Source organism: Antechinus flavipes, chromosome 2 (assembly GCF_016432865.1).
Source record: "Antechinus flavipes isolate AdamAnt ecotype Samford, QLD, Australia chromosome 2, AdamAnt_v2, whole genome shotgun sequence".
Taxonomy (NCBI): Eukaryota; Metazoa; Chordata; class Mammalia; order Dasyuromorphia; family Dasyuridae; genus Antechinus; species Antechinus flavipes.
In genome coordinates this window covers 143,388,624-143,406,205 of record NC_067399.1, presented here as the reverse complement: position 1 = coordinate 143,406,205, position 17,582 = coordinate 143,388,624, and the positions used below count along the sequence as shown (strand labels likewise).

General features: G+C 37.8%; 1 protein-coding gene across 1 annotated transcript in view; it reads left to right on the top strand.

Annotated features, from left to right (window-relative positions):
* The first annotated feature begins 9,666 nt into the window (after window positions 1-9,666).
* MTMR9 (myotubularin related protein 9) overlaps window positions 9,667-17,582 on the top strand; it is a 44,827-nt gene continuing 36,911 nt past the window's right edge. Inside the window, exons 1-2 of the mRNA XM_051975727.1 lie at window positions 9,667-10,157; window positions 14,500-14,608. Of these exons, the coding sequence (XP_051831687.1) occupies window positions 9,976-10,157; window positions 14,500-14,608 (291 nt within the window). The 5' untranslated portion in view covers window positions 9,667-9,975. The remainder of the gene's footprint in view (window positions 10,158-14,499; window positions 14,609-17,582) is intronic.

Below are 17,582 nucleotides of genomic sequence, written 5' to 3'. Positions count from 1 at the left end.
ATTTTGAACCCTTGGGATTCTGGACTCTCAAGTTGAGTTTTCATCTTAATGGTCAGAATTCTGTATCACTTCCAGGCTATTTCAAATCATGCTATTAGGAGCTAGTTTTTTGCTCCATCTTCCTACTAAGCCATGTATAGTATTTTGCAATAGAATCCAAGCTCGTTTAAGTTAAAGAGCTGTCTTATTTCTTCCTGTTTATATCTGTAAGAAACAAAATGCCTTACTAAATGTAATGACCACGTATTTAAAATCAGCTGGAGTCAGGAATTCAGGTTAAGGGAAAAATCTTCAATCTTTATTGAAGTGAAGAGGTGAATAAGGATTGCGATAGCAATATGGGCAGGTGCGACAGGAAACCAGCTAACAGAGGGGTATCTGAGCTGAAAGGGCCATTGCAATGACAAAAGCAAGCAGTCTCTCCTTCCCCTTCCTTTTCCACTCCCCTGCCTCCACCCACCAAAATCGTCATTTCCTATATGTGTTGTCCTATACAACACATCAGGACTTGCACAAAGAGTGGGGAGGGGGGGGCGGGCATTCTTTCTCCAAGCTTATATATTAATAGAGTATGGTCCAATTACTATTTAGCCTCATGTGCTTGGGACCTCAGTGCATCAACTCAAGCCTCAGGCCATTACATCTCCTGCTTTCTTTTGTTTTAGAACACAGGTGATAATGCCATCCCTGACTCCTCAGGGAGGTCAGAGCCCCCAAGGGGAGGTGATCACACCCTCCCTGACTTCTCAGGAAAGGAGGTGAAAGCACCGAAAAGGAGGTGATCACGACCCCCCTGACTTCTTAGGAAGGGAGGTGAAAACACTAAAAAGGAGATAATCACGCCCTCCCTTGACATCTCAGGAAGGGAGATGAAAAGCACCAAAGGGAAGTGGGGGTTGCTAGCAGGTTTCTGGGCTCAAGGGTCTTATTATGCACAAACCCATCAGCATGGGAAGTATTACACAAGCACATAGCAACAACGCAGAGGCTATTAGTGATGACTCTCCCCACAGTCAGTGCAGGCTTGATGTGGTGTAACAAATATGAATTATACACCCAAGTAACGGTATAACAAACAATATAAATCAACATTGTGTTGTAAAAGATTGCCAGAAGTCCTAGAAGGAGAGTATGTAAACAGCAATCACACATACGCCTTCTTCAGCAGCCAAGAGATAGTCCAAAACCAATCTATTGTCCATTGCTTCACATATCAGGGAATCCAATGATCCCCCCCAAGTTTTTAAAGTCCAGCAAAAGTCTTTTTATGTCTTAGGGAATCCAATGATTCCAGCAGATTTTGAAGTCCTATGCCTTTATGAAGTCTTATGTCTCAAAGAATCCAATGATTCCTGAGGGATTTAAAGTCCTACAACAATCTAATGTCTCAGAGAATCCAATGATTTCTGAGGGTTTTGAAGTCCAATGATTTTCTATGTCCATGAGTCAAATGCCATAAATGCCACACTCTTTCAATGGTGAGCACAATCAGCAACAGAAACACCTGATGTTTCTTGGGTCTTCTCCTTCGTTTCAAGGGTCTGCTCCATCTCTCTGTGATGGACAAGGGGAATACGGCTCATTGGCACCCATCTGATTCCTTCTCCACCTGTAGAGATACAAGCAAACCCTCTCCCCCTGTTGAAATTCCAATACATTTCTCCCTTCCTCTTTGGCCTTAATTAGTCCCTTTTGCAATCTAATCAAAGGAGCAGCTGGATGCTGGGGGGGAAGTGGTGGTGCTGTCACTTCCCCTCCCCCCACCACTACCCCTCTTCCCTCCATCCCGGAGGGTAGAGTTGATGGAGGAAAGTCAATTACCTGCTCCTCAGGTGGGGCTGAAGCTGCCTCAGATTCACCCCGCCCTTGAGCCTCACTTAAGTCTCCATGCCCTGTGGGGATATGGCCATTAATCTGTTCTTTGTCTTCCTCCTTTATCTCAGGCTTCCCCATTTGGCTATTCCTAGAGTTTTTTCCTTTTCACCTAGAACTTACAGTATTTTAAGGCCAACTGTATCATATTGTATAAATAGAATGCCTTGATGGAAATTGAATGAGGACCGTTTTCATTGTTATATGCGGAGAGCTGTTGACCAACCAATGCCCAGTTATCTAGAGAGATTTGCTCTTCCTCTAAGAACCAAGAGGAGGTGCGTTTTAATGTACCCAGAAATCTAGCTGCCTGTTCCCAAATTATAAGTAGCCCTTGATCTTCTGTCAGCTTAAGCAGACTTTCTATAGCACCACTCCTGGGTGGGGCTGGGGGTGGGGAGGTTAGGATGAGGGATGGAGAATCTTTATCTAGGATCTGTCCCATTTCAGCCAAAAAGTTACTAGTTTAGTCTTTAAGAAAATAAGTTCCCTATTTGTCTTATACTCACCTAAGTTCCTGGTCACTGGAGACTTCTTCAGTGAAAGTAGGGTCCTTTGTTCCACGCTTGGGCGCCAAATGTAATGACCGTGCATTTAAAATCAGCTGGAGTTAGGAATTCAGGTTAAGGGAAAAATTGTCAATCTTTATTGAAGTGAAGAGGTGAAAAAAGATTGCGATAGCAATATGGGCAGCTGCGACAGGAAGCCAGCTAACAGAGGGGGATCTGAGCTGAAAGGGCCATCGCAATGGCAAATGCAAGCAGTCTCTCCTTTCCCTTCCTTTTCCACTCCCCTGCCTCCACCCACCAAAATCATCATTTCCTATACAACACATCAGAGTGGGCGGGGGCCATTCTTTCTCCAAGCTTATATATTAATAGAGTATGGTCCAATTACTATTTAGCCTCATGTGCTTGGGACCTCAGTGCATCAACTCAAGCCTCAGCCCATTACAACTAAGAACTTGACTGACTTGCTGATGAATCAAGGAAAAGATTCTATGTTCTTGCAAGAGTGAGGGTCTAAGCTAGTAGACAAACTTAAAATCAATAAAACAAGTCTTTTTATACCCTATATCTGAAATACAGATCCATTCCCTTGATTCACCATTGATTGGGTTCTATAGAGTTTACAGCCTACCTGGAGAGCCTAATTCTCTCAGTGAGTCTCTAGTCCTAATTACATCTCCCTTTAGTATTCACCTTATTTGGTTGTGTGTACACTCCTTCTGTATCTAATAGCATATTTTTTATTCTAATTTATTGTTTCCCTCCATAAGTTTTGTTTCCCTTGTTTCACATCAGCCTAATCTTTAGGTTCCATTTCTCAGATTTCAATTTCATTTTTCTGATTTAAGTTTCATTTCTCTAATTTAAAATTTTTAACTCTATGGAAACTAAACTCTCATTCAATTCTCACAATATTCTCTGTGCTTAACACAATGCCTGGCACATTTGTAAACAAATACTTTATCATTCGGTCATTCACTCATTGCATACCATGTGTTAAGGTCAAATAATTGAATATTACTTATCAGAAGAAACCAGATATTCTATAATTGCAGGTTTTATTCATATATATACTCTTAAGTATCTGAACCAGAACAAGCCCTTTAAAGATTGGTGCTTGCAAAAAACACACAATGTGTTTGACTTGGTTTCAACTCCATCATCATCCTTATCACACCCCATCCAGGAAAGTGATCTTTGTGGAAATTGCTTTAATTTTGCTTCCCAGACCTTATCAGTTCCCTAGGTTGTTTCTCTCTCTCTTTGCTTCCTTTTGAGGAGGCTTGAAATACCAGTCATTTTTTCATTTGGTATATCACTTTCATTATCATTTTCATCATGCTCCTGCTCTGACTCTTCTCCACTCCCTTGCACCTCCTTTTGCATATTCTCATATTTGCATATTCTTCCTTCATTAGATTGCCAACTCCTCGAGGGCACAGACTTTCTTTTTCTTATTTGCATCCCCAGTACTTAGCCACAATGCCTGACACTTGACAGGTATTTAATAAACGTTTATTGTAGTGTTTCTTTGGTACCACAGTTTCCTTCTCTGCCCACTCTGATCTTCGATTTCACGCAAAGGGAATAATGCCTTTGACCCATAGACCTAGGACTAGATTTTTTCTTCATTATAACCCTCTGAATCATTTCGCATTGTGCAGTTTGCCTGCAACTTCAGAGTAAGCACTGCCAACAGAAAGGGCCAAATGCCCTGTTAAACACTGGGCTGAGCTGCCACCTACTGTCCATATAGTATATGAATGTGAATTGTTATTGATATTCCCACCTAGACTCTCAAGTTTTCATTTGCTTGACCTCAGTTTTTAGAATTAAGTACCGCAACATCTTAGCAAGGTGGATGGAAAGCAAAATCTTATTAATTCTTGACTAACAATGAACAGATTAGATTGTAAGCTCCATAGCAGAGGCCAGAACAGTACTCACAATTGTTGTTTAGTAAATGTTTGTCGACTTGAATTTAATTCTCCTTTGTATATTATAGTCGTTGTAGTCGTCATCATCATCAATCTGCATTTTGGGTAAGCTTTCAGTTTTAAAAAATCTTGAAATAAACATGCATTACAGAAAGCTTCTCTGTCCTGAATATAAAGATGCTAGCCTATTATATTTGTGTGACATTTTACCATTAGAAAGCACCTTGCAGATGTCATTTGATTTAATCCTTACCACCAATAGATAGGTAAGATATGTTATGACTATTTTACAGATGAGGTAACTGGATTTCATAAAGAGATTAAGTAATTTGCTAAAGGTCATATAGCTAAATCAAGTCTTCTTTCTCCTTTCCAGTTGAATGATCTTTCCATTATGTTATGATGCTTCCTTCTCAGAATAGGACATCTATCTACTTATTGTATTTATTCATCTATTTTCCTCTTTTAAAGTTTCTTTTCCTAAACACTTCCTACTTTGAAAACAACTGAAAAACTATCCGTTCTTTCATCACCCCATTTATGTTTTACTCTTCTATCAGCAGGGGTGCTGATAATTTGAATCCTTGAAAATCAATTTTGCAACTAGAGATAAAATGATCTATAGAAATAAAACCTGAAGGCAATTTAAAAATTAATTATTTAACCTGTTTGTTTTTGCATAACAAATGTGCCTTGCCCTGAGCATAGCACTATTTTGGGTTAGAGAACTGGAGAACACACACGAGTTTAGCAGTGCTTAGCATGTAACAAACTATAGCAGTTACACTCATGAGGCAGTAGAAGGTCCTTTGGGCATATTCTGAAATCTTTCAGGGAAATCTTGCAGCAGTAACAGGTACCACCTGTTCTTTCTTTCTTTCTTAAGCCTGAAACACAAAATTTGAAGTCAACAATAAATAACATATTTATTAAGAACTTTCCATGAGTCAGACACTATAATAGGTGATGAGATGAAAATATGCCCTCAAGAACCTTGTATTCTAATGGAGGAGACACTATGCAAACAATTATGTACATTCAGGATAATTACAGTATAAATTGGAGGTGGAGGCACTAGCATTGAAGGAGAAAAGAAGAAGTATCTTGTATAAGATCAGATATAAGTTGAAATTTGATAGAAGCCATGATAGCTAGAAGGAAGAGATGACTAAGAAGATATTAATTATAAAAATGTAATACTTTATTCTTTGGGTTCAGATACTTAAGAGTATATATATGAATAAAATCTGCAATTATAGAATATCTGGTTTCTTCTGATAAGTAATGTTCAATTATTTGACCTTAACACATGGTATAACCGTTAATAAACAATGTCTCCTAACCTACAATTATTGGTTTAGCTATTCAACAAAATGATAAAATTTATTAGCAAACCCCACTCTTGCTGACTGTCTCTGTGACACCTGAGAGTAATGCAATCATTCTGAAGTTTAAGTCCTGTGAAAAGCAGATATTTTGTTTCTCCAAGTGATAAACTCATGAATTTAGAGCGGAAAGGGTCCTTAGAAATAATGTTTTTCAACCTCTTCAACTTTACCACTGATGAACATGAAACTCAGAAGTTAACTGATTTGCCAACATTCTCCCCCCCCCTTCTTGCCCCCAAAAGATATCAGAGCTAGAATTCAATCCTAGCTTTCTTGATTTTAAGTTCAAAGCTCTTTCTATGAATCATGGTAACAAAGTCACTTTCAACATGAGGCCCATTTTAGTAAGGCCAAATATATATTTTCTTCTCCAGAGAGAAACTATCAAAAATGTTCCTTCTTGGTTAAATTTGGCCAGAAAGGAAAAAGCAGTAAAGAGGCAAAATGTATATGTATTGGTAATAGGGATTATCAACTAGATTTGAAGGTGCCAGGAAGTAGCAGATGGCTGCTTGAACTGAGGAGGACTGCCTAGTTCTCATATAACTTTTCTAGAAAAAGCTGAAATTAGCATCAGATTGAAAGAATGATTAAAAATCTACTGTAAAACTGTTCTCTCAAAACTATACAAATAGCCATTGGGAAACCTACTAGTAATAGGAAAGAGGGACACTAACAAAGCCAATACCCATGAAGGCAAAGAAGCTAGTGGCCTTCCAGTGTTGCCAGTGGTACATTTAGTCTTCAAGATTGTGTACAAAGACAGCAAAAAAAAAAAAAAAAAAAAAAAAAACCAGGAAGGAAGCCCCTCTTTACTCCCCCCCAGGAAGCCTCAGGGTGTTCAGAAAGCCCAAGAGGTCTCAGAAAGCAACAGGAACCTTAAAGTTATCTGGCACGAAAGTGATGGGTATGAAAAAGGCACTCAGATGGCACTCTGTCCTGTTATACCAAAGAGGGTCCCTGAAGAACCTACATCTCACCCCCAAACTAGACCCTGTATTTAAAGAAATCATACATGAAAACCATCCACAGCTCTTGGAACCAAAGGGTAAAATGAAGTTAGAAAGAATTCTCAAACACCTCCTAAAAGTTATCTAAAAAAAAAGAAAATATCTAGGACTTTGGCAATGTTACTGCCAAAATCCAAAATTGAAAGAAAAAATGTTGCAAGCACCCAGAAATTCGTGTACCAAGGAACTGTAGGCAGAATTACATAAGTCCTGGCAACATGAAGAAGTATTGAAATACAAAATTTAAAAGACAAAAGAGATAGGCTTAGAGTGAAGAATAATTTACCCAGCAAAGCTGAATATAAACTTGGGGAGGGGGGGAGAGGGCAGAAATAGAGCTTTAGCCCAGAATAGATTTTCAGGCATTTTTATGGGGGAAAAAAATCAGAATTAAATAGGAATTGTAAAATGCAAACACCAAAATCCAGATTAACCTAGAAAGGCAATTTAATTTGAGCAACTAACTGGAAGAAGCTATATGATGATATTAATATTTTAATGGGGGAGAAGAAACAAGTGTCTATCTGGACCTTATTATCTTCAAAAGGCATTAAGGAAATTAAGAAAAACAGGGCTCTGGTTCTGCTCTAAGAATTTGAAGAGAGAAAAGAAAAGGGTAAAAAGAATAAATTGCTTTAGAAAGGAGGGTGGGAAAAGATTAAACTTCCTAGTTCTCAAAATTCAGGTATGTGAAAATTTATAAATGTGAAATATGGGGTCTAGGAAGTGAGCAGGTAAATCTTACTCTTACCTGTTGGAATCTTTACAAACTGTTAAGTCATTAGAGTTAATGGAGACAATAATGATCTAATTTAGCATGGTTCAGTATGATTGATCTGATCTTACAAGGAGATGTTATGGGCCAGAAGAAACAAGGTACTAAGTAGAACTGATAAAAACAATGCTTGTATTCATAGCTTTAGAGAGCTCATATAAGCAAGAAGCTCTTAAGGGCCAGAGAGCACTCTGGGAGGAAACCCAAAATCCCACTCTCTCAGAGAAGCAGCATAAATAGAGCTTCAGTGAGCCAGTCAGGGGAGTTCAGCTGAATTAGATTGAGAAGGGAGCGTCTAGTGAGTTCAGCCAGAAGCCCTCTCTGGGAGGCAAGAAAGATTCATTTTCAACTTTCATGTTGGTACTGGGTGGAGGCTGAAGAAAGCAGAGGCAGAAGCAAAGGACAAAGCTGCAAGAGCTCTTAGAACCAAGGAGAGTGATAGGCCTCTAAGAAAAACTAACCAGGTTATATTGGAGACAATAAAAGATCTGAACTTTTAACACCTGGCTGCATTTGGAGTAATTATTACTTTTAACTGATACTAAGGCTGCCTCCAGAAAACTTCCTTGAGAAATCTGCTCCCAGAGAGAACCATTATATTTTAAAGAAGAAAAACACCACACATATCTGAAATGGGAAAGGGATTAAACACACATATACACAGTGCTTTGTAGAAGCACATTAAACTCATTAAAGAATTAAAAAATAAAGAGAAGTTAAAAGTAAATATAATACAGAGGAGGGATTAGTAATTATCAAAACAAACTTCTCAATCCTGAAGGGGAATTGAAATGGAAAAAGAAAAGAACCAGAATGTAAGGGAATGCTTATTAATCTATAAGGCAGGGGTTCTTAATTTTGGGTGCACAAAACCTCTTTGGAATCGGTGAAGAGATTTCAGGGAATTGTGAATGTAGATTTTTTTAAAAAAATTATTTTCATTAACTTCTAACTAAAATTTATTATTTCCTTCAATTATGAATTTAAAGGAGAAAAAACATCTAGCTCTTATAGAGATTTTATTGCACCATAAGAAAGTATGACAGGTAGTATCAACTAACCTACGGTGGAGTGAGCAGAACCAGTAAAACAATTTATACAACGATGAAAATATTTTAAAGAAAAATAATGTTGAAAGATATGAGAACTTTGATGAATGTAATGACCAGCCATATCTCTACTGAGCCTTTGATTCCTTCTGTTTAACTGCTTAATGCGTTACAAGCTCCGCTGGGTTTTTAATTGGAAGGAATAAGGATGGAGAGGAAATAGCAACGGCAATACCCCCAAAATGGAAATATATTTAAAATGTACAGAAGAGACCAGAAGAGAGAAAGAAAAACAATTTAAAAATTAAGGTGTAATTTAAATCAGGAAGAATAAAAATTAAAAACAAGCAGTATGAAAAAAGATTTACAGTCTCTAAATAAATGGAGAGAGATAGAGATGGGGGGGAGGGAAGCATGTATAAACATCTACTGCTTTAAACAACAAAACAAAACAGCATCACACATTTATTTTGTCATTTGAGCTTTACAACAACCCTGCGAGGTGTTTGCTGTTACTATCCTTACTTTACCGTTGAGAAACTGAAGGTAAAAATTATTTGCCCAGGCTCACAACGCTAGAATTTGCACTCGGGTCTTGCTTAACCCAGGTCTGGAGTTTTGGCCACTTGCACCACCTAGCGGATACTAAATGCAACACCTGTCTGCAATGGAACCAGTTCCTGAGCTCCTACAAAGAGCTTTTCTCCAGTACCAAATCAGTCCATCAGCTTCCAGAGGTGACTAGACGCCATCTAACACTTCCCGACTCTAGACCTGAGGCCTATAGCCCCAATCTTTACGTCTCAGTTACTGAGGTTGTGGCCATCGGCTGGTCCGAGCTTCGCACTATAGATGGCCTCAGGCTTGCGGCCCTTTTATTCTGAGGTTGCTGAAGCTCAGGGGAGCAAGAGTGGCAGGGACGAGACTTCTCACTTCCTTCCTTCCATATGAGGAGGAATCGGGATATGAGGAGGAATTTAAATCTGAAGGCACCATTTCCGGGCACGAGATCCACCGACCTACTCTCACAATCGGCCTCCGCTACTTCCGCCCGGAGTCGCTCGAGGGCTCGGTGTCAGTCACTTCCGCCCGGAGTCGCTCGAGGGCTTTGGGCGTCAGCTACTTCCGCCCGGAGTAGACTGCTGCTTGGAGATGTGCAGGTGCTGATATCCCTTCGCTTTCCCCGCTCCCCGGAAGAGGACCCCCCCTTCTCCCCCACGCCCCCTGGTTCCCTCAGACGGGGTTGCCGGGGAAACAGCTCCTGGCCGTTTGAGACCCCCGGCCTGGGCTGGTGTGGGAGACGGGGCCCTCCGGACCGGGCTCGCGGGGCCGGCCGCCGGGAGCTTGAAGAAGGAGGGAAGAGAGGAACGACCAGGCCCTGCAGCCAATTTAGACCCTGCGGCCCCTTCCTCAGGTTCCTGTACCCCGGGCCGCTATGGAGTTCGCGGAGCTGATTAAGACACCGCGAGTGGACAACGTGGTGCTGCACCGGCCCTTCTACCCGGCTGTGGAAGGCACGCTATGCCTGACCGGCCATCACCTGATCCTGTCCTCCCGTCAGGATAACACCGAAGAGTTGTGGCTGCTCCACTCTAACATCGACTCCATCGAGAAGCGGTGAGTCCTGCTCGAAATTCCCCTAGGACGAACTCGGACAGATAATCCTTTGGGCCTCAATCTTCTCTTCTGTTAAGAGTGTGGGGAGGTAGGGTTGGAGTACCTTAATTTCAAAGGCCGTTTCCTGCTCTGTCCCGTTTATTCCGCCTGTATCTCATTTGTACACAATTATTTGTCCGTTTTCCCTGGTAATTGTAAGTTCCCCAAGGGCAGAAACTGTTCCCTACCGTTCTTTGTATCCTCGACATTTAACTCTCTGCCTAGCACCTGGTAGGCTTTTAATCAATGTTTATTAACTGATTGGTAACTCCGGCGTTCATCCCAGAGTAGTTTTTTTAACATTATGTTTTCCTGTCTCCAAAGTAACTTCTGAATTCCTGGAGAATGTTTTGCCTTTTCAAGTCTCTCCTTAGGATCTGAATTGTGAGAAATTTGGAAAGTGGGAAAATAACCTAAAAGAGGAACTTAATTATAAGCCACCTGTATATCACAAATTCACTGCGTATCAGTTATTGTAAATCATTCTATTTTAGCTTCATTTTGAGGCCGTCTCAAATGGATGCTTCATTAACCTTTACATCAGTTTCTTTACCTGTCGTAAAATTGAGATAATAGTGCTTTCTTGCATATTGTTTTTATTGTAAGGTAGAATCTGTAAATTAATTTTAACAACTTTGAATAATATTGGACCTCTTGGCTCTTTATGGATTCTAAGACTCCAGATTCTGTCTGTTTTGTTGGATTGTATTGTTCATCTTGTCACTTGATCAACCTGTTATGCCATCAAGACATAATGTTTGTAGTCTTCGTTTATAGCTTTAAATTTCCTCCTGAATGGCTAGTTAACTTTGCAAGTCGCTGTTTTTTTTTTGTTTGTTTTTTTTTTTGTCCTGGGCTCTTCTTTTTCTTTCACTTGATCAATTTTATCAACTCCCATTGGTTCAGTTTTTCTAGTTTGACTACTCTCAGATCTACATATCTAGCTCTAGCCTCTTTATTGGTCTTCATTCCCACATCAGCTACTCTATTGGACATTTGAAACTGGATAATCTAGCTCAAGTCAAACTCAGCATATCCAAACATCATATTTCTCTTCCTCTTTTCTCCATTTCTCTAATGAACTTTCTTATTTCTGTCAAGGACACTTCTATTCTTCCAGTATGTCCAGTTCAAAGTCTGAGCCCTCCTTGACTCCTTAGTCTGCCTCACTCCAGGGATCCAGTTGGGTGCCATCTCTTATTTCTGCCCCTCCCCAAACATTTGTTCCCTTCTCTCCATTACTAGTCAGGTCCTATACTCTCTGGATTCTCTTTTTTTCACTCTTTTCCTTCTTCGGTTCATTCTCTACATCAGTGATGTCAAACAATAAAAATTGATTGGTTTAGAAAACCATAAATGAACATTGACTATATTGTATTGTTATTTAAATATTTATCAATTACAATTTAATTTGATTCACTCATTTGACAATTCTGTTCTACCCAGCTGCTGAAATAATATTCCTAAAACACATTCACTTGCCTTTCATAAACTCCAGTACCTCCCAACCATTGGAAAGTCTTTTGCCCTTTAAAACCCTTTATATTCTAGGCCTGTTGTACCTACCTATATGTGATATCTACAGTAATTCCAAATTGGCTGCCTTGTTCTTCACACTGGACGTTCCATCTTCCTTCTTCTGTCCTTTGTACAGGTTGCTTGTATTGGTCTATTTTTATTTAAGATAATACAGTCTTTATAGTGGATTACTTCTGCTTTCCATGAAAAAATAGGTCTTCCCCAACCAGTCCTGCCTTAAGCAAAATTGTGAAAGAGACCGTTTTAGTTCCTAGTCATCTCTCACTTCAGCTTAGCTGTCTTAGAAATCAAAATTCCTATTTCCTTTATAGCTTCTTGAACTCAGAAACTAGACTTGTACAGTGTTGGAGGGATTTTAGACATCATCTAGACTAGTGAAAACTTTTGTTTTCAGTATCTTTATCCTATCAAACATTATTGAGGATCTCTCCATAGTGTTTTTGTTTATCTGGGTTATATTTATAGACATTTACCATATTGGAAATAAAAACTATTTTTGAATTTGTAGACCCTCTAAAAGGGTTTCAGAGATTCCCAGGATTCTCTAGACCATACTTTTAGAACCACTGATCTAGACCAACCCCTTCATTTTGCAGATGAGGAAATTGAGGTTCAGAAGAAGGAACTGAATTGAACAACAATTGTACAAATAATACTAACTAAAAATCCAGGAGGAAATTTAAAGCTAGCAAACTAAAAATTTAAATGTTTGACAACAACCTGAAGTGTCTTGCACAAAGGAAACACTCAAGTTTTAAACAAGAGTGCTTAGATCGTCATGCCTTGGATGTTTTCTCTAATGATGAAATTTCTGGTGGAAGAGGGATTGGTAAATGTAGGAAGGCTCTTTTGCTCCAACTCATACAACTTATTAAAAGGGCTACTCAGGAGATCTTGTTTCCCATTATAAATAGTTATAACTATAAATAGTTTCCCTGGTCTCTTTTGCATCAAATATTTATCACTTGCCCCAGAATTGAATGCCTATGTGCTAGTACTAGGCACTGTGAAGTTTGCAAAAAAGAGGTATAAAGACTTTATTTTGTCTACAACTACACAAGCTCCTCAGCTTGTAGTCCAGTAGAAGAGGCAAGATACACAACTCATACAGCCTTATCTCAATCCTCCTTTTCTCTTCACTATTATAGCTATTCTTATTACTTTGCACTCTTTTAATGTCTAGTTTTTTTCTTCTGCCACCTTCCATTCAAGAAGAAATAAAAAGAATCATAAGCTGCAAATCATCACAATGGAAACATTTTCCCCGCATGTTGCTTGTTATTTTATTTTATTTATTATTATTTTTTTTTTATATATGATAAAGAGGTCTACCTTCAAGTTTCAGTTTGTTTTGTCATGGTTGTATTTGAAATGCATCTATCTGGTGCCCAAGTGATGTCATTTCCCCCACCCTCCCTTTTTTTGATTTGAATCTGTGATTTCATTTATGTGGAGACACCTTCCACTAATGAAAATTTTCTAGAAGTAGACTTTTAATTAAATTAAAACTCCAAGAAAGAGTATTGAGATCCAAGTGTTGAAGGTTCTAAAAAATAATCAGGGATGTATGTCTCTTTTAAAGCAATTTTTCTGGGCTGATTTGATGACAGTATCAAGAAGGTTTCTGGTGACTAAAGAACTAATAATATTAATAGTGTAATAACTGATGTTTATGTAGCATTTACTATTGTGCTAAGAACTTTACAGATACTATCTCATGAGAATCACAACTCTGGAAAATATATGCTATTATCATTCCTATTTTATAGTTGATTCGAATTGAAGTTGAGGCAGATGGCAGTAAAGTCACTTGACAGAGTAAATGTGAGAAGATTTGAACGTGGGTCTTCTTGATTCCAAACCCAGTGCTCTGATAGAAACTGAATAATGGTATAGAATATGTTAGGAGCTAGATGTCCTGGGGACTGGGAATTCTCTCCTATTTCTTGAAAGCAGAGTAGAAAAATTGTATAGTTACAGAGTTTCAGATTAACGAGTATCCTTATTATAACGATTTTTAAAAAAATAAATTTTGGAGTTTTCAAATTCTCTTCCTCAAGTTTTTCTGCTTTTATAGAAATTGATTAAGCTGGAAAAGTATTATGTATTAATTTGGCTTAATTAATATATTACAATATCAGCAAGAGAATTTTTTTTTAAATCAGGCTATTGCTTATAGTCTGAGGTACGTTAGATTGCAGGACAGCTGACCAGTTTTGAATTAACTCTTTTGAATTAGTTCTTAACATGAGAATAATCTTAGTAGCTGGAAAAATATGGGACTTATATAAATGGTAAAAAGAATAAGGAAGTTAATTGTTAGAGGAAAGGAGAGTTGGTTAATTGCTAGAAGAAAAGGAGGGAGTAAACATATATGTGGCATTTACTTTGTGCTAAATAGTTGTAAATAGATTGTAAATAAGATTGTAAAGGAACTGTACTGAATTTTGGAAGTATCAGGAATAAATTGTTGAGACAAGTCATTTTTAAATCTATTTTTAAATGAAGTCTCCTAGGTGAATTAGCCTAATTTTAATTACTGTTTGTATATTTTAAAGTAATATATTTGCTTGAAGTTCACACTTTTTATGGATTCCTTCCCCCAATTAATGTGAATTTAGATTTTATTGTATGGTACATTATTCAGAAAGATGATTTCATTATTAGTAGAGTTGAATAGTTTAGGTGAGTACTTTTTTACAGATTGGAGTTTTCTATTTAAAATGTTTCTCTTTATCCCTGTGCATGACATGCTATATTTCAGATTCGTGGGATCATTGGGTACCATAATCATAAAATGCAAAGATCTGCGGATAATTCAGTTGGACATTCCTGGCATGGAAGAATGTTTGAATATTTCCAGTTCCATTGAGGTAAGAGATCTGTCAAAGAAGTTGTGTTAAGGAAATAAGAAAAGAGAATTTTTACTTAAATCCAAGACAATTGCAGATAATCAGGATCCTTCTATTTGACTTGCATTACACTAAAGATGCTTTAGTTACCTATCTTTCTTTGTAAGGTTCAACATCTGTCTTAAATTTCTAACCCTCATTTAGTGTTATACTCATATTTTGGAAATTTATTAGCTTCTAGAATGATGTAATTGTATTCATCTCAAGTTCCCTAAAAATTCTTTTTGGAGTTTTACCTCTGACACTGATTCTTTCATTTTGGGGAAGTAACTAGCCTTTGGGAAGTTGACTGTTAGCTTCCATATCTTTAAAATGGAGCATTTGAATTCACATTGATAAAAATGATTAAAAATGCTGACAGGATTGTGAAAGAGCAAATGTTCTCCTTTATTGCACGTAGAATCATGAACTTCTAGAATCTTTTTGGAGCACAATCCAGAAAAGTTATAAAAATAATCATTGTAACTTATTAATTCTACTGATGAGAGTATACCCTGAAAGACTTATCAAAAGCAAATCAAAATGAATTATCTTTTCAAAGATTTTCATGGCACTGTTATATAGAATTTTTTTTAAGTCAACAACCTAAATTTTTGACATGGAAATACTTAAATTTGAACTCAAAATATGTTTTGATGTAAATGTTTACAATTTAATTTTTATATTTTATATTTTTATTTTTAAAAAAGAAGAAAATAGATCAAGTACTTTTCATAGTTATAATTAGGGAAACATTCTTAACAAAAGAGAAAACTGAATCACAAAAAAAAATCAATTATTTCAGTAACATGAAGTTAAAAAGCTTTTGCATGAACAAAATCAGTATAATTCAAGTAAAACAGGAATCTTGTTTTTTGGGGGGAAATTATTGAATATGATCAGTCAGTAAACATTTATCAAGTGCCTGCCCAGCACTATGCTAAATACAAGGAATATATTGAAAGATAAAAGATGGTTCCTTCTTTTAAGAAACAGTCTCGTGGGGGAAGATATTCATATAAAACAAGATGTAAATTTGAAATAATCAAGAGTGGAGAGGCACTAGAATTAAGGGAATTTGAGAGTGACTTTCTGTTAAGAGATAGGATTTTAATTGGAACTTGAAGGAAGCTGGCACTTTGTGATGAGGAAGGAAAGTGTTCCAGGAAAGAGAGTTAATCAGTGAAAAATGCATGGTGTTGGAAATGGAGTTTGTTGTTTCAGGAAGGAATAGCAAGGAGGGCAATGTCAGAGGATTAAAGAATACATAGGATGGAATAAAGTTAAGAAGACTGAAAAGACGGAGTGTAGAACCAGCTTATGATGGGCTTTGAACACCAAAAAGGATTTTTAGATTTGATTCTGGACATGATAGGGAGTCACTGGGATTTATTAGGAGAGGTGGAGAGGGATGACATAGCTGAGATACTTTAAGAAGATCATTTAACAAGTCAGTGGAAGATGGACTGGAGTGAGGATAGACTTGTGCCAGTTAGATCAATCAGCAAACCTTTGCAATAGTCCAAGCATGAAGTGATAGTTTGCATTAAGGTGATGGCAATGTCAGAGTAGAGAAAGGGGGCATGTGCAAGAGATGTTACTAAGATAAAAACTGATAGGCTTTGGCATCAGATTGGATGTGAAATGTAAGATACCTGTATTATAAGTCTTAGGTGACAAGGAGGATAGTGGTAATCTCAACAGTAACATGGAAAGTTAGAAGGAGGGGAGGGTGTATTGTGTTTGGTTTTTTTTTTTTTTTATTGTTTTTATTTTATTTTATTTTTTGAGGGGATGGGGAGGAGAATAAGTTTAGATCGAGAAATGTTGAATCTAAGTTATATATGAGCACCCAGTTCATGATGTACAATAGGCTGTTGGGAGATTTGAGACAAGATAACCAGAGAGGTTATGGCTATATAAATAATTTAAGAATTATCAGCATAGAGATGATAAATGAATTCATGGGAACTGATGAGATCAACTAGTGAAATATTATACATGGAGAAGAGAAAAGGGTCCAAGACAGAGCCCTGTGAGATAATTAGTAGGTGTGATCCAGGTGAGGAAACAGCAAAGGAGACTGAGAGGGATCACTGAAGTAGATAGGAAGAGAACTAGGAAAGAATAGTGTCATGAAAATCTAGAGAGAAGACAGTAACAAGGAGAAGAAAGGATAATTGACAGTATCAGAGACTGCAGAAAAGTCAAGAAGATGAGAACTGAGAAAGGAACGTATAGATTAAACAATAAAGTGATTGTTAGTAACTTTGGAGATAGCAGTTTTGAGTTGAATAATGGGGTCAGATGTAAGATTCTCAAAGATTTAGGAAGAGAGTGAAAAGGAAGGAAGAGGAGGCATTTATGGAGACAATGTTCTCAAGGAGTTTAACCACAAAAGAGAGTTGTTGGAAGATAAGTATCTGTGGGCACAGATAGATCAAGTGAGGGTATTTTGAGAAAAGGACAGACATGGGCATGTTTGTAGGTCACAAAGAAACTGCTGTCAAACAGGGTGAGATAGAATATAAATGCGAGAGAGAGGGCAGTCTGTCGGTGTAGTGGGTTGGAATAGTATTACTTGTGTTATATTGGAGGATTTGCCTTGGCAAGAATAAGGGCTTTATTACATGACAGACATATCAGTGAATGAGAATATAGTAGCCGAAGACTTGTTGGGTGACATGAAATGAGGAAGAAGAAATTAATTAATCAAGCATTTATTTAGTGCTTATTATGTGCCAGTACTATAGGAGATGGAATTATAAATACAAAAAACCCTAACCAGGGGTCCTCAAACTTTTTAAATAGGGGGTCAGTTCACTGTCCCTCAGACTCTTGGAGGGCTGGACTATAATAAAAACAAAACCTTTGTTTTGTGGGCCCTTAAATAAAGAAACTTCATAGCCCTGGGTGAGGGGGATAAACGTCCTCAGTTGTCATCTGGCCTGTGGGC